Source organism: Pelobates fuscus, chromosome 6 (genome assembly GCF_036172605.1).
Source record: "Pelobates fuscus isolate aPelFus1 chromosome 6, aPelFus1.pri, whole genome shotgun sequence".
Classification (NCBI taxonomy): domain Eukaryota; kingdom Metazoa; phylum Chordata; class Amphibia; order Anura; family Pelobatidae; genus Pelobates; species Pelobates fuscus.
Window position 1 is genome coordinate 27,151,449 of NC_086322.1, and position 21,122 is coordinate 27,172,570.

The following is a 21,122-nucleotide window of genomic DNA, read 5'->3' on the forward strand; positions in this document are numbered from 1 at the left end:
TTGTGCAGAGAGGCACTGAGGCTAGTGGTGTTGTGCAGAGAGGCACTGAGGCTAGTGGTGTTGTGCAGAGAGGCACTGAGGCTAGTGGTGTTGTGCAGAGAGGCACTGAGGCTAGTGGTGTTGTGCAGAGAGGCACTGAGGCTAGTGGTGTTGTGCAGAGAGGCACTGAGGCTAGTGGTGTTGTGCAGAGAGGCACTGAGGCTAGTGGTGTTGTGCAGAGAGGCACTGAGGCTAGTGGTGTTGTGAAGAGAGGCACTGAGGCTAGTGGTGTTGTGCAGAGAGGCTTGAAGACTATGGTGAGGCCTAATAGAAAGCAGTTGTTGGTGGGGGATTCCATCATAAGAGGTGTGGAGATGGACAATGGTGGTGTCTTCCCGGAGCTACTGTTTACAGAGACAGGAGACGTATCTGTAATATTGTTAAGCAAGCAAAGCAGGAAGGAGAATTGGATGTACTTGTCCATTTAGGGACAAATGACTTGGCTTGCAATGAGGTTTCAGAGGTTAAGGAAGTTTTTAGTGTTTTTGCCAATGATATACGGCAGGTTGCTTCCACATTGTCATTCTCTGAAGTTCTGCTGTGCATAACACTCAGAATGACAGGCGGATGCGTATTAGGGACTTTAACTTGTGGCTTGGTGAATGGTGTCGGGAGCAAGGATTTGGCTTTATTGCTCATGGTAGCTCTGTTTGGAATGGAAATAAACTGTACAAAAAAGATGGTTTGCATCTTTCTCAAAAGGGAACAAATGTTCTCAGTGAGCAGTTCAGAGGTTTTGCTAGGATGTATTTAAACTAGGAGGGGGGGGCAAAAGGGTGATAAAACATCAATCCAATTGTCCCCCAAAACAAGGACAGAAGGTGCCTGTAGCAAGTGTGTTAAAAAATGATAAGCGTAGAGTCATGTCTACAAATGCTTGCAGTTTAGGGAATAAGATCCATGAACTTGTGGCAATAATGGCAACTGATAGTGTAGATTTAGTCGCTGTTACTGAGACATGGTATAATGAGAAAAATGACTGGGACATAGCAATACCAGGGTACTCTTTATATAGAAAAGACAGGGAAGGCAAGAAAGGGGGAGGGGTGGCCCTGTATGTAAAGAATAGCATAAAATCTAGCCTAATAAAGGTTAGTGAGGCGAACATAGAGTCAGTTTGGGTTACGTTAGAATTTGGTAATCACACAGTAACTCGTGTAGGTGTGATTTATAGGCCCCCAGGACAAATTGAAGAGTTAGATAATCTACTAGTTGAAGAAATAGCCAAAATGACAATGAAGGGGGAAGTTATCATCATGGGTGACTTTAATCTTCCTGATGTAAATTGGAAAGCAAAAATAGCTACTTGTGCCAGGAGCACACATATTCTAAACTCCCTACTGGGATTGTCTCTAAAACAAGTCGTTGAGGAGCCAACTCGTAAAGAGGCCATACTAGATTTAGTGTTAACAAATGGAGATTTGGTATCAGATATTACTGTAGGTGAAAGTTTAGGATCCAGTGATCATCAGTCAGTGTGGTTTAATATAAGAACAGTGAGTGAGTCACACCACACAAAAACAAAAGTTTTAGACTTTAGAAAAACAGACTTTTCCAAAATTATAATATGTGTAAAGGAGTCATTATCAGACTGGAGCAATTTAAATGGAGTCCAAAAGAAATGGGATTATTTAAAAGTTGCACTACTGAAGGCAACAGAAAATTGCATTAGGCTTGTCAGTAAAAGCAAAAAATTCAAGAAACCACTGTGGTACTCCACAGATGTAGCCAAAATAGTAAAAAACAAAAAGTTAGCATTTAGTAATTATAAAAAAACCCAGAGTGAGGAAGACAGAATGACCTATAAGATTAGGCAGAAAGAGGCTAAGCAAGTTATAAGAGCTTCCAAATCACACACAGAAGAGAAAATAGCACAGTCAGTAAAAAAGGGGGACAAAACCTTTTTTAGATACATAAATGAGAAAAGAAAAGTAAAACAAGGATTAGTTAGATTAAAAACAAAAGAAGGAAGGTATGTAGATGAGGATAAAGGTCTAGCTGACTGCCTCAATGAATATTTTTGTTCGGTATTTACAGATGAAAATGAAGGAAAGGGACCTCAGTTAAGAAAAAGGATAAATGAGTCATTTATTACACGTGAGTTTACAGAGGAAGAGGTTCTATTTCAACTGTCAAAAGTAAAGACAAATAAGTCAATGGGACCTGATGGAATACACCCAAAGCTATTAAAAGAGCTTAGTGGTGTACTAGCAAAACCATTAACAGATTTATTTAACCAATCATTGATAACAGGAGTAGTCCCAGAAGATTGGAAGTTAGCGAATGTTGTGCCCATTCACAAGAAAGGTAATAGGGAGGAGTCGGGCAACTATAGGCCAATAAGCCTAACTTCAGTAGTGGGGAAAGTGATGGAAACCATGTTAAAGGATAGGATTGTTGAACATCTAAAAACACATGGATTTCAAGATCAGAGACAACATGGGTTTACTTCAGGGAGATCATGCCAAACTAATCTTATTGATTTTTTTGATTGGGTAACTAAAATTATAGATCAGGGTGGTGCAGTAGACATTGCTTACCTCGATTTCAGTAAGGCTTTTGACACTGTTGCACATAGAAGGCTTATCAACAAACTAAAATCTTTGAGTTTGGATTCCAATATTGTTGAATGGGTAAGGCAGTGGCTGAGTGACAGGCAACAGAGGGTTGTAGTCAATGGAGTATATTCGAAGCTTGGGCTTGTCACCAGTGGGGTACCTCAGGGGTCTGTACTTGGACCCATTCTCTTTAATATTTTTATTAGTGATATTGCAGAAGGTCTTGATGGTAAGGTGTGTCTTTTTGCGGATGATACTAAGATATGTAACAGGGTTGATGTTCCAGGAGGGATAAGCCAAATGGAAAATGATTTAGGTAAACTAGAAAAATGGTCAGAGTTGTGGCAACTGACATTTAATGTGGATAAGTGCAAGATAATGCATCTTGGACGTAAAAACCCAAGGGCAGAGTACAGAATATTTGATAGAGTCCTAACCTCAACATCTGAGGAAAGGGATTTAGGGGTGATTATTTCTGATGACTTAAAGGTAGGCAGACAATGTAATAGAGCAGCAGGAAATGCTAGCAGAATGCTTGGTTGTATAGGGAGAGGTATTAGCAGTAGAAAGAGGGAAGTGCTCATGCCATTGTACAGAACACTGGTGAGACCTCACTTGGAGTACTGTACACAGTACTGGAGACCCTATCTTCAGAAGGATATTGATACCTTAGAGAGAGTTCAAAGAAGGGCTACTAAACTGGTTCATGGATTGCAGGATAAAACTTACCAGGAAAGGTTAAAGGATCTTAACATGTATAGCATGGAGGAAAGACGAGACAGGGGGGATATGATAGAAACATTTAAATACATAAAGGGAATCAACACAGTAAAGGGGGAGACTATATTTAAAAGAAGAAAAACTACCACAACAAGAGGACATAGTCTTAAATTAGAGGGACAAAGGTTTAAAAATAATATCAGGAAGTATTACTTTACTGAGAGGGTAGTGGATGCATGGAATAGCCTTCCAGCTGAAGTGGTAGAGGTTAACACAGTAAAGGAGTTTAAGCATGCGTGGGATAGGCATAAGGCTATCCTAACTATAAGATAAGGCCAAGGACTAATGAAAGTATTTAGAAAACTGGGCAGACTAGATGGGCCGAATGGTTCTTATCTGCCGTCACATTCTATGTTTCTATGTTTCTATGTATCATGGTCTCTGTGGACGGTGAACAGTCTCTATTCTGCTCTGTGTCAGTGTGTATCATGGTCTCTGTGGACAGGGAACAGTCTCTATTCTGCTCTGTGTCAGTGTGTATCAGGGGTTTTGAGGACAGGTGTCAATCCATATCTGCCAAGTGACCCTATGTAGGGGGAACAGTCCCTATTCTGCTCTGTGTCAGTGTGTATCAGGGGTTTTGAGGACAGGTGTCAATCCATATCTGCCAAGTGACCCTATGTAGGGGGAACAGTCCCTATTCTGCTCTGTGTCAGTGTGTATCATGGTCTCTGTGGACGGTGAACAGTCTCTATTCTGCTCTGTGTCAGTGTGTATCATGGTCTCTGTGGACAGGGAACAGTCTCTATTCTGCTCTGTGTCAGTGTGTATCAGGGGTTTTGAGGACAGGTGTCAATCCATATCTGCCAAGTGAACCTATGTAGGGGAACAGTCCCTATTCTGCTCTGTGTCAGTGTGTATCATGGTCTCTGTGGACGGTGAACAGTCTCTATTCTGCTCTGTGTCAGTGTGTATCATGGTCTCTGTGGACAGGGAACAGTCTCTATTCTGCTCTGTGTCAGTGTGTATCAGGGGTTTTGAGGACAGGTGTCAATCCATATCTGCCAAGTGACCCTATGTAGGGGGAACAGTCCCTATTCTGCTCTGTGTCAGTGTGTATCATGGTCTCTGTGGACGGTGAACAGTCTCTATTCTGCTCTGTGTCAGTGTGTATCATGGTCTCTGTGGACGGTGAACAGTCTCTATTCTGCTCTGTGTCAGTGTGTATCATGGTCTCTGTGGACAGGGAACAGTCTCTATTCTGCTCTGTGTCAGTGTGTATCAGGGGTTTTGAGGACAGGTGTCAATCCATATCTGCCAAGTGACCCCATATAGGGGGAACAGTCCCTATTCTGCTCTGTGTCAGTGTGTATAAGGGGTTTTGAGGACAGGTGTCAATCCATATCTGCCAAGTGACCCTATGTAGGGGGAACAGTCCCTATTCTGCTCTGTGTCAGTGTGTATCATGGTCTCTGTGGACGGTGAACAGTCTCTATTCTGCTCTATGTCAGTGTGTATCATGGTCTCTGTGGACAGGGAACAGTCTCTATTCTGCTCTGTGTCAGTGTGTATCAGGGGTTTTGAGGACAGGTGTCAATCCATATCTGCCAAGTGACCCTATGTAGGGGGAACAGTCCCTATTCTGCTCTGTGTCAGTGTGTATCATGGTCTCTGTGGACGGTGAACAGTCTCTATTCTGCTCTGTGTCAGTGTGTATCATGGTCTCTGTGGACAGGGAACAGTCTCTATTCTGCTCTGTGTCAGTGTGTATCAGGGGTTTTGAGGACAGGTGTCAATCCATATCTGCCAAGTGAACCTATGTAGGGGAACAGTCCCTATTCTGCTCTGTGTCAGTGTGTATCATGGTCTCTGTGGACGGTGAACAGTCTCTATTCTGCTCTGTGTCAGTGTGTATCATGGTCTCTGTGGACAGGGAACAGTCTCTATTCTGCTCTGTGTCAGTGTGTATCAGGGGTTTTGAGGACAGGTGTCAATCCATATCTGCCAAGTGACCCTATGTAGGGGGAACAGTCCCTATTCTGCTCTGTGTCAGTGTGTATCATGGTCTCTGTGGACGGTGAACAGTCTCTATTCTGCTCTGTGTCAGTGTGTATCATGGTCTCTGTGGACGGTGAACAGTCTCTATTCTGCTCTGTGTCAGTGTGTATCATGGTCTCTGTGGACAGGGAACAGTCTCTATTCTGCTCTGTGTCAGTGTGTATCAGGGGTTTTGAGGACAGGTGTCAATCCATATCTGCCAAGTGACCCCATATAGGGGGAACAGTCCCTATTCTGCTCTGTGTCAGTGTGTATAAGGGGTTTTGAGGACAGGTGTCAATCCATATCTGCCAAGTGACCCTATGTAGGGGGAACAGTCCCTATTCTGCTCTGTGTCAGTGTGTATCATGGTCTCTGTGGACGGTGAACAGTCTCTATTCTGCTCTATGTCAGTGTGTATCATGGTCTCTGTGGACAGGGAACAGTCTCTATTCTGCTCTGTGTCAGTGTGTATCAGGGGTTTTGAGGACAGGTGTCAATCCATATCTGCCAAGTGACCCTATGTAGGGGGAACAGTCCCTATTCTGCTCTGTGTCAGTGTGTATCAGGGGTTTTGAGGACAGGTGTCAATCCATATCTGCCAAGTGACCCTATGTAGGGGGAACAGTCCCTATTCTGCTCTGTGTCAGTGTGTATCATGGTCTCTGAGGATGGGGAACAGTCTCTATTCTGCTCTGTGTCAGTGTGTATCAGGGCAGGGCTTTGAGGACAGGTGTCAATGTTAGGTGATTTCTGCCCTTTATGGATTAAAAGCAGACTCTGCATTAACTGTGTAATTTTCCATGGGAGTTTTGCCTTGGATCCCCCTCCGGCATGCCACAGTCCAGGTGTTAGTCCCCTTGAAACAACTTTTCCATCACCTTTGTGGCCAGAAAGAGTCCCTGTTGGTTTTAAAATTCGCCTGCCTATTGAAGTCAATGGCGGTTCGCGCGGTTCGCGAACACTTGCGGAAGTTCGCGTTCGCCGTTCGCGAACCGAAAATTTCGGGTTCGCGACAACACTACATTAGACTTTTCCATGGTTATACATTTGATCAATACATTGTATAGGCGTTAACACTGTGGCCCGTTTGTTCAGGGTTTTTGTATGTGGCTGCTTCCATCTGGTGGATGAATCAATTCGTGGCTCTATGGCCTTTATTATCAAGAGTGAGAATATGGATATGGAGAATATAACGTAACAAAAACTGAACTATAGGAAGTAAAAAAAAACAAAAAGGAAGAAATATACCAAGATAGTAGCTATTTCTGATGGGTGTAGGAGGCATCTCTGTTGGCAGAGGTGTAGTTTGCCAACTTTCTTTCTATAATAGTGTTGCAGTATATTGTGATAAATATTTTTTTCTTTGTACTAATTATTTTGTTCAAACAAAAGGGTTTTAGGAGATCCCTCACTTTAGCAAGTGTAAAGCATTTCTAATGTGATAAAAGAGGATTTTCCAGATAATTAGGCATTTCAAAATTCTTCTACTGAAATAAAGGAGTATTAAAAGGTACTGCTCCACTATTATTTTTGTATGTGCATCATGGGGCTCAAATAATATATATATATATATTTTTTTTTTCACAATTCTCTTTTTCTTTGTGATTTAAGCAAGGTACAAGTACATAATGTAACAAGCAGGCAGGGGATCAAAGCTGTTACCTGCGCAGCATGTTGAAATATACATTCAGACATAACACAAGCATATGTGTGTACGAATAAAAATAAAAACATACAAAAGAACAGAAATGGTACCTCGGACAGGAGCGAAAACGTCATTTCGGTATTCATCAAGGTGCTACAGATTTGAGGTATCTCATCCTATCGTGGCCTACCACAGGAATTGATCAAAGCAGAGCTTTGGTGTTTGCAGCCCCTTGATGGAGTGTGAGGGTTGGGAACGGGTAGCAAAATCCCCCCCTCTGTCTAATGTTACTATTAAGTGAAAACAAGGTGAGAATTTGCAATACATCCCAGTAAGCCAATACAGAACCGTCCCTACCTAACCATACACTAATCCCAGGTAAAACAACAGATTAGGGGGGCTTTTCAGACACACTTTACTGGCACTGCTGAGACAAACCCCCTCCGTGGAATAATACTAGCTGTGATACTGAGGGGATCTTGTCATGTTAGCCCGTTGTTTGTCTACTTTTCTTTTCTCATTTATGTATTTAAAAAAAAGTTTTGTCCCCCTTTTTTACTGACTGTGCTATTTTCTCTTCTGTGTGTGATTTGGAAGCTCTTATAACTTGCTTAGCCTCTTTCTGCCTAATCGTATAGATCATTCTGTCTTCCTTACTCTGTTATTTTTTATAATTACTAAATGCTAACTTTTTGTTTTTTACTATTTTGGCCACATCTGCGGAGTACCACAGTGGTTTCTTGAATATTTTGCTTTTACTGACAAGCCTAATGCAATTTTCTGTTGCCTTCAGTAGTGCAACTTTTAAATAATCCCATTTCTCTTGGACTCCATTTAAATTGCTCCAATCTGATAATGACTTCTTTACAGATATTCTAATTTTAGAAAAGTCTGTTTTTCTAAAGTCTAAAACTTTTGTTTTTGTGTGGTGTGACGCAGTCACTGTTCTTAAATTAAACCACACTGACTGATGATCACTGGATCCTAAACTTTCACCTACAGTAATATCTGATACCAAATCTCTATTTGTTAACACTAAATCTAGCATGGCCTCTTTACGAGTTGGCTCCTCAACGGCTTGTTTTAGAGACAATCCCAGTAGGGAGTTTAGAATATGTGTGCCTCTGGCACAAGCAGCTATTTTTGTTTTCCAATTCACATCAGGAAGATTAAAGTCACCCATGATGATAACTTCCCCCTTCATTGTCATTTTAGCTATTTCCTCAACTAGTAGATTATCTAACTCTTCAATTTGTCCTGGGGGCCTATAAATCACACCTACACAAGTTACTGTGCAATTACCAAATTCTAACGTAACCCAAATGGACTCTATGTTCACCTCAGTAACTTTTATTAGGCTAGATTTTATGCTATCCTTCACATACAGGGCCACCCCTTATTTCCTAAACTGTGAGTATTTGTAGACTCTAAGCTTATCATTTTTTAACACACTTGCTACAGGCACCTTCTGTCCTTGTTTTAGGGAAAATTGGATTGATGTTTTATCACCCTTTTGCCCCTCTCCTAGTTTAAATACATCCTAGCAAAACCTCTGAACTGCTCACTGAGAACATTTGTTCCCTTTTGAGAAAGATGCAAACCATCTTTTTTGTACAGTTTAGTTCCATGCCAAACAGAGCTACCATGAGAAATAAAGCCAAATCCTTGCTCCCAACACCATTCACCAAGCCACAAGTTAACTAGCAGTTAGTTAAGATAAGATCAACAGTTACTTTCACAGCTGACTAACTTTCATAGAATAAACACTTTAAACATTGTAAATGAACTATACAATGTTTCATCTCACACAAATAGTCAAATTATGTGTTCTTTACCATCTGATAACCATAAGAAAATCCTAAACCTTAAAATCACTTTGCTGCAGTCATTTATCTGATAAAAATATTAAGATTTATCTCTGATTTATTAAAGATTTGACTAACATTTCTGAAAATATTAGCTTAATACGCTAAACTTGGCAAATTGTCAGTGAATCAATATATATGTCTTAACTTCCACTGCAGCCAGACATTTGGAATTACATATAATTCCCTCAGCTAATTATGATTCAGAAAGTTTTGAAATCCAGGTATATTTTTGCTTTTAGTAAAAATGTTACTTAAATGAGCATATTAACCAATCTGGTAGCGTCTCTTGTTTGAAATGTTTTGGCTGGAATAATCCAATGGATGGTGTATGCGAGGTAAAAGTTTAAGGTTTGGAGAAGTAAAGTATTTTTTGCAGAGATTAAGAAAACATGGTTGTCTTAACATTTCTGAATTTTTCTAAGTACCATTCTCGCTAAGCAAAAGAGTTAGCAACAGTATTAGGAAAAGCGTGTCTGAGAATGTAGTATTTCCAAGAGTGTATATATTCAGGAATGTGTTTAAGAAAGTGAATCAGAACCTGATTAGAGTAAGTATTCCCAAGAATGTGTTCAAGAATGTCTTCCCTGTTTCTTCTGTGTTCTTACTTTTTAGGAATTCTCTTATCTCTATTTTTCACGATAACTTTTTGAAGTGACCAATGGAATCAAATGAGTGCACATTATTATAATGAGTGCTGACCTAATTCTAGTGGTCAATTTTATAGACATTGATCAGTAGGTAGCGTAGTTGTATCAAGATCATTTTCATCGCTATTTCCAATTCCAATTACAACTTTTTCAAAGAAATCCATGACGAAAATGACTTGGAAAAAGCTTATCTTTATAGCTAATCAGTCATATATGGCTATCACATTTTAAAGGATTCTGGTAGATCTAACTAGACAACTAGTCACCATTTCGTGCCATCATTTAACTTGATAAATACCTGGGTACAGGTCGAAACATTGCGGATCCATTAAGACGTATCACAGTGAGTGCCTGAGATTTTTTTCTTTGATGTATATTCTATGGGGTATGCTGACCCATACTCAGTTAGCACCCTGTGTTTTATGTGATTGAGTGCAACCCTCTTCACTGTTTTTGATCATTTAGGTGGTTGACATTATTCAACTTACGTCTTAAAATGGGGTCTTGTAGAATTAATTCGCTCAAACTTTTAGTTAATTACTGGTAATTAATTATATCAATTCTTTTCTAATTTTGGATTCCCAGTTATACAGTCCTATTGTATGGGGCTATGTGTGTCTGTGTTAATAACATGTCATAACATATAATGTACATATGTCTTTTTACACACATCTAACTAATGTTAGAGTTTCATTATAATGAGATCTATTCTATCTATTAGGATTCTATCTACGAATATATTCAAATTATCATTAGTAGTACTATTTTACATGTAATTGAATTTATATTAATATGGATTTTATTTTCATATTAGTTATATGGTATAGGGTGTGTGTATGTATGTATATATATATATATATATATATATATATATATATATATATATATATATATATATATATAAGCTTTCACTCCTCCCTTCCTAACACGTTGGTCTAGTATGCTGTGTAAGAAGATACCTATCTCTGATCAGTTAATGCAAACTGATTTCTTAAGAGAGAATGTGTCAGGTTGCTAAATACAAGGTGGGTGATAACTCCTGATTATAATATTTGTAGTCTGAACAAGGAAACAACAAAACAAAAGGGAAAGTAAAAGAGGAAGAATTACATATTCCTCTCAAACCTAACCCCTCATAGGAAAAGGCAACCCATTAATAGATAAAAACATAACCTTTAATTAATTAAATAATTGATACATCTATAAAATACCAGAAATAGTATTAATAATAGCAGTGGCATGAAATATGAAAATGAACAATAGGACTGAAAAGCTAGCAAGGAAAACAATGTAACCTCTATTTAGGTAACATGTAGCAAAAAGAATTGTGGTGAATAGGAGGGGATAGCCAATCTGCCAGCTTAGAAATAGGCAGGTACGTATCTGAAAATATTTTATCTGAAGGGGAGAGAGTAGGGAACGACAGTAAGTAGAGGGAGGAACTAAGTCTTACTCATACTGTGCCTTTGAGGGCACCCCTTAACCCCTTAAGGACACATGACGTGTGTGACACGTCATGATTCCCTTTTATTCCAGAAGTTTGGTCCTTAAGGGGTTAAAAACATGTAAACCCCCCTTCTCTCCAAAAAAAAATATAATGCCTATAGCTGAGTAAAGAAAAGATAGGTAGATCCCCAGATGTTTTAGAACTACGTCTTGCATGATGCCTCGCTATTCTAAAGCCTGTGAATGCATCATGGGAGTTGTAGTTCTACCTGTTCTTTTAGTCATAAAGGTTTATGAACAGTGTGGAAAGAGAGTTGGGCAGCATGTGTTTCTCTGACGGTTAAATATCAGTATCTGTGGGGGAGGGAAGGTAGAAATACACCGGGCTGGGAGAGAAGGAGTTTGCAGTAGAAATATAGAATATTCTGATTATGTTAATTAAAGAAAACTTTTATTTTTATTAACAGTTACATCACTACATAAAAAAGCTGAAACTTGACTCAATAGGGCAGAGGGGTAATTTCTTTAATGAATATGGAGAATTCCCATGTTATTATTCAGTAATAAACAGGATAAAAGTATATAATGAGTCCATATTTGTAAACATTGTGGGTAACTTCACTGAGTGGGCACCAGAGGGCGAGCAGCTCATCATTGATACGAAATTAATAAAATGGAGAACCAAAGAGAATCAAGTGAGATTTTTTTATTACCTTTTGTAGTCTTGTATTCATTTATACTATTAAAGATGTCTAATTAATATGAAAATTACTTCTAAGCTGCTACGATAAAAAAAATGGGACAACTGTGTTACTCACAAAGGACTTTACAAGTATAATGTTATTTGGATACATTTATTGTTGAATTTTTATTTGGTTGAGATAACATGTGAAGGCCTTCTCTTGTATGACCCTGTAGCCTATTACTGCCTTTTTACTAACCTCAGAATGACTAGGAATTGGCTGCCTCACAAGCCCTGGTCTTTTGAGACAGTGAGACATAACATAGGGCAGTGATCTGTTTCTCCTACACCTGACATAGAGAAGCTGTGTGGGGTAGGTAAGTATGTGCGTGTACTGGTGTGTGTATTGGTGTGGGAGAGTCAGTATGTGTGTGTGGGGATCAGTCTGTTTGTGTGGGTAGGGGGTTCAGATTCTGTGTGTGGGGGTCAGTTTGTGTGTATGGGTCAGTCTGTGTGGGGTGGGTCAGTTTGTGTGTGTATGGGTCAGTCTGTGTGTGTATAGGTGTGGGGGGTCAGTCTGTGTCTGTGGAGATCAGTCTGTCTGTGGGGTGGTTAGTTTGAGTGTATGGGTCAGTCTGTGTGGGATGGGTCAGTCTTTGTGTGTATGTGTCAGTCTGTGTGTGTATGCGTGTGGGGTGTCAGTTTTTATGTGTGGGGATCAGTCTGTGTGTGGGGGTGGGGATTCAATCTGTGTGTGTGAGGGTTAGTTTTTGTGCATGGGTCAGTCTGTGTGTGTATGGGTCAGTCTGTGTGTGTGGGGTCAGTCTGTGTGTGTGGGGTCAGTCTGTGTGTGTGGGGTCAGTCTGTGTGTGTGGGGTCAGTCTGTGTGTGTGTATGGGTCAGACTGTGTGTGTGGGGGTCAGTCTGTGTGTGTCTGCATGGGTCAGTCTGTGTGTGGGGGTGGGGGTTCAGTCTGTGTGGGGTATGTCAGTCTGTGCATGTGGTTCAGTCTGTTTGTGGGGGGTCAGTCTGGGTGTGGGGGCGTCAGTCTGTGTATGTATTGTTCAGTCTGTGTGGGGGAGCAGTCTGTGTGGGATGGGTCAGTCTTTGTGTGTATGTGTCAGTCTGTGTGTGTATGGATGTGGGGGGTCAGTTTTTGTGTGTGGGGATCAGTCTTTGTGTGGGGGTGGGGATTCAGTCTGTGTGTGTGTGTGGGGGGGTTAGTTTTTGTGTATGGGTCAGTCTGTGTGTGTATATTGGTCAGTCTGTGTGTGGGGGTTAGTCTCTGTGTGTGTATGGGTCAGTCTGTGTGTGGGGGGTCAGTCTGTGTGTGTGTGTGCATGGGTCAGTCTGTGTGTGGGGTGGTTAGTTTGTGTTTATGGGTTAGTCTGTGTGGGATGGGTCAGTCTTTGTGTGTATGTGTCAGTCTGTGTGTGTATAGGTGTGGGGGGCCAGTTTTTGTGTGTGGGGGTTAGTTTTTGTGTATGGGTCAGTCTGTGTGTGTATGGGTCAGTCTGTGTGTGGGGGGTCAGTCTGTGTGTGGGGGGTCAGTCTGTGTGTGTATGGGCCAGTCTGTGTGTGTGTGCATGGGTGAGTCTGTGTGTGTGGGTCAGTCTGTGTGTGGGGGGGTCAGTCTGTGTGTTGGGGTGGGGGTTCAGTCTGTGTGTGTGTGCATGGGTCAGTCTGTGTGGGGTAGGTCAGTCTGTGCATGTGGTTCAGTCTGTTTGTGGGGGGTCAATCTGGGTGTGGGGGGGTCAGCCTGTGTATGTATTGTTCAGTCTGTGTGGGGGAGCAGTCTGTGTGGGATGGGTCAGTCTTTGTGTGTATGTGTCAGTCTGTGTGTGTATGGATGTGGGGGTCCGTTTTTGTGTGTGGGGATCAGTCTGTGTGTGGGGGTGGGGATTCAGTCTGTGTGTGTGTGGGGGTTAGTTTTTGTGTATGGGTCAGTCTGTGTGTATATGGGTCAGTCTGTGTGTGGGGGTTAGTCTGTGTGTGTGTATGGGTCAGTCTGTGTGTGTGTGCATGGGTCAGTCTGTGTGTGGGGTCAATATGTGTGTGGGGGGCAGTCTGTGTGTGTACTGGTCAGTCTGTGTGTGTATGGGTCAATTTGTGTGTGGGGGGTCAGTCTGTGTGTGGAGGTGGGGGTTCAGTCTGTGTGTGTGTGCATGGGTCAGTCTGTGTGTGGTAGGTCAGTATGTGCGTGTGGTTCAGTCTGTTTGTGGGGGGGGTCAGTCTGTGTGTGGGGAGGGTCAGTCTGTGTATGTATGGTTCAGTCTGTGTGGGGGAGCAGTCTGTGTATGTGTATGGGTCAGTCTGTGGGTTTGTATGGGTCAGTCTCTGTAAGTGCTTGAGCTCCAAGAGAGATAACTCTCATCTTGTGACCTACCCTGTACCCAATGGATAGGCAGCCTTCATAACCACCACAGATCTGTGCAACTCCCTCCCTGCAAGGTAAGATGAGGGGAATGGGAATATTAAGTATTAAAAGTATTAAAGTATTAAAGTATTAAAGAAAATGTGTAAAGCTCTTCCCTATCCCACTCTCTACACCCCCTGAACACAGTACACCCTCAAATACAGTGAACCCCCCACATACAGTACACTCCCACCAACAAAAATACACCATTGCATACACACACAGTGCACCCCTCACACACATCATCTCTTCACCCCCATACACACTTCTTCCACACATTTCCACATACATTCACCCTCACACACTAACAACTACAGCTTCTTGATAAGTACACACAATGCAACCTCAATACACATATACTCACAATGCAGCCCCTAGATGCACATGCACACACTTTACAGGCCCTTTCAGCACACACACACACACACACACACATATTTTCTCACACTTACAAATTGTAGTGATGCTGGGGCTGGAGTCACATCAGGGAGTCACTAAACAGCGCGCAAGGGAGCAGAGAGGAACTGTAGGAAAATTACTGCTCACTCACGTGCCACCTCCATGCTCCCTGCGGTGGCTGGCTTTAATGTTTCCTGCACGGCTTAGCAAAGGGCTGACAAATGCCAGGCGCTAGGGTGAAATGTCTAGTCACCATGGTGACCTGGTACCTGGAATTTTTCAGATCCTGTGTGTGTGTGTGTGTGTATATATATATATATATATATATATATATATATATATATACACAGATAAAATTTATATCTTGTAATTATTTTTTTACAATTTATTGGACTAATATGGCTACAATCTCTACTTGAACACTAGCTTCCTCAGCTGGGCATAGTATGTGTAAGTTCCTGGTTCTCCAGTTTGTGTTATATACCTTTATAATGAAGAGATGAATATCTGGTGTTCTTGTTCCGTGACGTTATTACCAATCCTAGGTAGTATGTGTGGGGTCCAAGCCTCTATGTGGTAACGAGTATACATACCGGCGGACATACTTTTACCTGGAGCTGTTTTGAGCGGCATATATGTTGAAAGAAAGAAAAAGGACTTGTATTAACACTGTATATATAATACACAGACTGCTTATGTAGTGAATGGACCATATTATTAACATTTAACCTCCCCCCCTTATCAGCAGGTTTAATAATGACGGGGTATAGTTTTAATGTCTAAGGAATTTTACAACAGACAGGATCCGACGTAAATGCACAGACGTAGAAACCTATGAGAACCAATTGTTAAGAATCCTTCCAAAAATGTTTTGATAAAGAGTAGGAGGAACAAAAATTAGAACTATCAAGGATAGAAATAGATAGAAAGGATAGAAAAAGAAAGAAAGAGGTGTTAGAATATAAAATTAGGGACAACCCAACCACCAAATACATTCCATTTATTTGCAATTTTAATGTTAAAAATCACCAAGTACGTAAGATCATAACTAAATATTGGCCCATTTTAATGCAAGATCCCCTGTTAAACTTTTTACCTAGATGTATTCATAGAAAAGTTAAAAATCTTAATTGCTCCTTGGTTAATAGTTATATTAAGGACAAAAATAATCCCTAACAATTTTTAATAATTAAAAAGGTTTTTATGACTGTGGACAGTGCACAGCCTCTAAAAAATCTGGGAATGCTAACTATCACCAATGTAAATACAATGGAGAGAAAGTCAATACTCAAAAAATATTTTATTACCTGTTATTCCAAAAATGTAATTTACCTTTTAAATTGCCCCTGTAGGCCGTACTATTAGGCCTCTACATGTTAGGATCGGAGAACATATCCGAAATATACAGAAAGGATTTGACAATCATAGTGTCTCTAGCCATTTTAAACAATTTCATAATCAGTATCAAAAAGGTCTATGTTTTATGGGCTTGAAAAAGGTGGAAGAGAACTGGAGAGGAGGAGATTTTATTCAAAGAATGGGAAAAATCGAGATGGAGTGGATTTTTAATATGAACACCCTTATTCCACATGGATTGAACTTGGATTTTGAATTATTTAATTTTTTATAAAACATATTTATAATTCTATTTATTTATCTTTTTTGGTGATTTTTAATCCAATCCATATTTTTATTTTCTTTGAAAAAAGTTTTAAGTTGGTTCTTATTAGAAGATTCCCTATCATTTGTAATAATTTTAATATTTTTGTAAATATACACTAAACAAAATTATAAATGCTATACTTTTGTTTTTGCCCCCATTTTTCATGAACTGAACTCAAAGATCTAAGGTTATTTCTATGTACACAAAAGGCCTATTTCTCTCAAATATTAATCACAAATCTGTCTAAATCTGTTTTAGTGAGCACTTCTCCATTGCTGAGATAATCCATCCACCTCACAGGTGTTTAATATCAAGCACTCTAAAATGCCTATATCTTCCTTGGTAGGATCGAGGTAATCAAATTAATCTCCTCCCCCAACTCTTGTATTTATTCCAGACAATTTCCATTACTATCCTGTGAGCATTCTTTAACTCCCTGAGTTCAGCTCTGGGAGGGTATTTATAGGGGGGGAGATCACACCTGAAATTTCACTAACTGATCCAACCCAAGACGAGATGGGGTTGCCGTGCCAGATATTTACTTGTATTATACGGAATGCCACTAACCGAGAGTGGTGGAGTGGATTAAACAGGATGTCTCTAAGTTATGGAAGCTGGCTGAAGAGGCTGAAGTGGGAAGGCCACTGGCAGTAATTCCATGGCTGTAAAGAACATGGTGCATGGGCTTGGCAGGGTGGGGGAACCCTGTACATTCAGGTCACTATGAGAATTTGGTACTCGACTGTGATGAGATGCCAAATCTCATCATTCCCCTCTCTGTTGCTTCCCCTGACCACAATGATAAATCTCACCTGGGGATAGACCCCAGAGTGCTACATACTCTGGGATTAGACCCAACACCAAGATTTTGGCACATACACACTTATTCCAGATTACAAAAGTTGACCTGCTGAGTAAAGAGACTCTCTCATTTACTTAGATATTTATGTACAGACAACTACAAAACTACGTTCCCACATAACCCCTGACAGAGCAATTTTTACAAGACTTATTTTCATTTAGGTTAACATTTTAGAGCCTGTTCCTCTTGTTCTTGTGGTTTACTGTATTCTATGCTCCAAATGCAAACTTCTTCAGTGACACCCCCCTTCATGGGAAAGTGGGAAGATCTTATAGGTGAAAAGTTGCTATCTCACACACGACTGCTCAGTGTCCAGAAAGGCACAGGAGACATCACTCAAACTGTTAATGTGTTGGTACCATGCAGTTACATGCAGATCATTGATCCCACACATGCAGATCTGGAGATGCAAGAGGGAGAGAGAAACAGTGTTCCATTTATGATCAGAATGCCTGACGATTCATCCATTCTGGAAAAAAGATGCATGACATGTTAAAGCCCATGTATAGTCCAGCCCCAGTGTTACTACACCACACTACTACTCCAAGAACACAGTATAAGAAATCTTTATGGTGTGTTAATTTCAGTGTTCACCACTCCTTTCTACCTTGCCTTCATTTTAAACTATGATTCAGGTCTAGGAGAAGCTTTGCAAGGCTAGTATTTATGTCCTCTTACATTTTGTTTATATATCAATTTATTATTTAAAATAGGTACTGTCTTTATTTCCTGGAGGTGTCCCCTCCCAGTCCGTGAGAGGTGTGCATTTTTTTACTTTCTTAAATATGAACCCATAACATTTTCAAATGAGTGTAAAATCTATAAATCTAAATTTGAGTGCCATGGATTAAGGGTCTTATATTTATTCCAAATTTTACTTTTTATCTACTTTAGATTCCAAAATCTATATGTTCTGAAAAATGTTTACCTGGAACCAGAAAAGTCCTGAGACAAGAAATACAAACCTGCTGCTACGACTGTGTTTTGTGTTCAGATGGAGAAATAACCAATAGAACTGGTATAATAAAATACAAAAAAAATATTACAGCAGCATCATTTAAATGTGCACTTTTGTACTTAACACTCCCACTACCAAGTGGTTTGCAAACAAAAGCCTCCTTGAGCATCCAAGTATTATGGGTATCCTGGAAAGTAAATGTCAAATGTATTTTCCATTTAGGTGCACATGCAAGCCATATTGCCTCTTTGGATACATACATATTCACTAATATACACACATGCACCGACACACACATTGATAGACATAGAAACATATATACAGTTGCAAGAAAAAGTATGTGAACCCTTTGGAATTATTATTATTATTATATTATTTATAGAGCGCCGTCAAATTCCGCAGCGCTTTACAATGTGTGGACGAACAGACATGTAGTTGTAACCAGACAAGTTGGACACACAGGAACAGAGGGGTTGAGGGCCCTGCTCAATTAGCTTACATGCTAGAGGGAGTGGGGTAAAATGACACAAAAGGTAAGGATAGTATTAGACTAGTGACAGTTGCAGAAGAGGAATCAGTAGGGAGCTATTAAGAGTTTAATTGATACGCTTTTATGAAGAAGTGGGTTTTTAATGATTTTTTGAAGGAGTGGAGACTGGGTGAGCATCTAACGGAGGAGGGAAGTGAGTTCCACAGGAACGGTGCAGCCCTCGAGAAGTCTTGAAGGCGAGCATCAGAGGTGGGAGTACGGACAAAAGATAGACGTAAGTCTTCAGCAGATCGTAAGGGCCTAGACGGGACATACTTGTGTATAAGGGAGGATAGATAGGTGGGAGCAGCATTATGTAGACATTTGAAAGCAAGAACCAGAATTTTAAATTGAGCTCTATATTTTATAGGAAGCCAATGTAGGGACTGACAGAAGGGTGAGGCATAGGAGGTGCAGGCAGACAGGAAGATGAGCCTCGCCGCCGCATTCATTATGGACTGTAACGGTGCAAGTTGGGAGCACGTAAGACCACTGAGAAGTGGATTACAGTAGTCAAGGCGAGAAAGGACAGTGGAATGGACCAACACCTTAGTCGCATCTGGCGGTAAGTAGGGGCGGCTGCGCGAAATGTTTTTGAGATGACAAGATTTGGTGATAGATTGAACATGAGGCTTGAAGGAGAGGTCGGAGTCAAAGAGAACACCTAGGCAGCGAGCCTGCGTGGTGGAGCTGATGGTAGCACCGTTGACTTGGAGGGAGACAGACACAGGAGTAACAACACTTGAGGGAGGAAACACCAGAATTTCAGTTTTGGTCAAGTTTAGTTTAAGGATGTGGGCAGCCATCCAGTTAGAAATAGCAGAGAGGCAGTCAGAGACACTAGTCAAGTTGGACGGGGAGAGATCAGTAGAGGACAGGTAGATTTGCGTGGAAGCCAAAGGAGCTAATGAGTTTACCAAGGGAGGCAGTATAGATGGAGAACAGTAGGGGACCAAGGACTGAACCTTGCAGGACACCAACAGAGAGGAGTTGGGGAGAAGAAGCAGAGCCAGAGAAAGAAACACTGAAAGAGCGCTGGGAGAGGTGGGAGGAGCACCAAGAGAGAGCAATATCTCATAGACCGATATTGCGGAGGATGAGAAGAAGCTGTTGATGATCACCAGTGTCAAAAGTCGCAAACAGGTCAAGGAGAATTAGGATAGAGCAGTGACCACGAGATTTTGCAGCGAGTAGTTACTTGGATACTTTGGTCAGTGCCGTTACCACAGAGTGCTTAGCGTAGAAACCAGATTGAAGCGGGTCTAGCAGAGAGTTGGACTTGAGGAAGTCTGTCAATCTCTCATGCACAATTCTTTCAAGGATCTTGAATGCAAAAGGCAGGCGAGATAGGATGATAGTTGGATGGGGAGTTAGGGTCAAGATTGGGCTTCTTTAGAATTGGGGTTACAGTTGCATGTTTGAAAGGCGATAGAAATATACCAGAGGAGAGAGAGAGATTGAGAATTTTAGTGAGAGGTAGAGCGAGATAGAATGATAGTTGGATGGGGAGTTAGGGTCAAGATTGAGTTTCTTTAGAATTGGGGTTACAGTTGCATGTTTGAAGGGGCGATGGAAATATACCAGAGGAGAGAGAGAGAGATTGAGAATTTTAGTGAGAGGTAGAGAAAGAAGAAGACAGAGTACGGATGAGATGCGAGGGAATTGGATCAAGGGAGCAGGTTTTGGGGTGCGAGGACTGGAGCAGAGCAGAAACCTCTTCCAATGTAGCGGGTGCGAATGAACATAGAACAGCAGAGGGAGTGAAGTTAGGGGAAAATAGAAACTCTTCCTCTGTAAACTCACATGTAACAAAGGACTCATTTGTCCTTTGTTTATAACTGAGGACCATTTCCTTCATTTTTATCTGTAAATACTGAATACAAATATTCATTGAGGCAGTCAGCTAGACTTTTATCCTCTTCTATATACCTTCCTTCTTTTGTTTTTTATTTAACTAATCTTTTTTTTTACATTCATTTTCTCATTTATGTATCTAAAAAATGTTTTGTCCCCTTTTTTACTGACTATGCTATTTTCTCTTTTGCGTGGGATTTGGAAGCTCCTATAACTTACTTAACCTCTTTCTGCCTATTCTTATAGATCTCTCTATCTTCCTCACTCTGGGTTTTTTGTTATAATTATTGAATGCTAACTTTTTTAATTTTTTACTATTTTGGCCACTTCTGTGGAGTACCACAGTGGTTTCTTTATTTTTTTTACTTTTACTGACAATTATTTATGTTTTTGTTACATAAATCTTTATTCGATTTTCCAATATACAAGAACATTATAAAACATACATACAGTTAGTAAACATACAATTGAAATGTAACAAATCCATTATTGTCATATTGCAAACAACATTCTACAAATGTAGGAGAAATACAGGACTGGTACCGGAATATTCTTATCTTACATATTTTATCTTTACTGCTATATACTCTAAAGTACATATATTATTCAGCATAACATAGATGTCTTTATCAGATCCAAACATTTTTGTATTGCCAATTGGTTCACCCACTGAGTGTAACATATTTCAGATGACTGTTTCCAGTTCCTTGCAATTAAATTTTTACAGCTATAAAGCTGTGGGTGACCGAAAAATATTGCAGTGATGTCAATTATGGCCAACCCAAATGCAATAATG

The 21,122-nt window shown here is 40.5% G+C and overlaps 1 protein-coding gene across 1 annotated transcript in view; it reads left to right on the forward strand.

Moving 5' to 3' along the window:
- Window positions 1–21,122, forward strand: part of LOC134566023 (vomeronasal type-2 receptor 26-like) — a 64,322-nt gene that overhangs the window by 29,688 nt on the left and 13,512 nt on the right. The window contains exon 4 of the mRNA XM_063425737.1: window positions 17,880–18,003. Within this exon, the coding sequence (XP_063281807.1) occupies window positions 17,880–18,003 (124 nt within the window). The remainder of the gene's footprint in view (window positions 1–17,879; window positions 18,004–21,122) is intronic.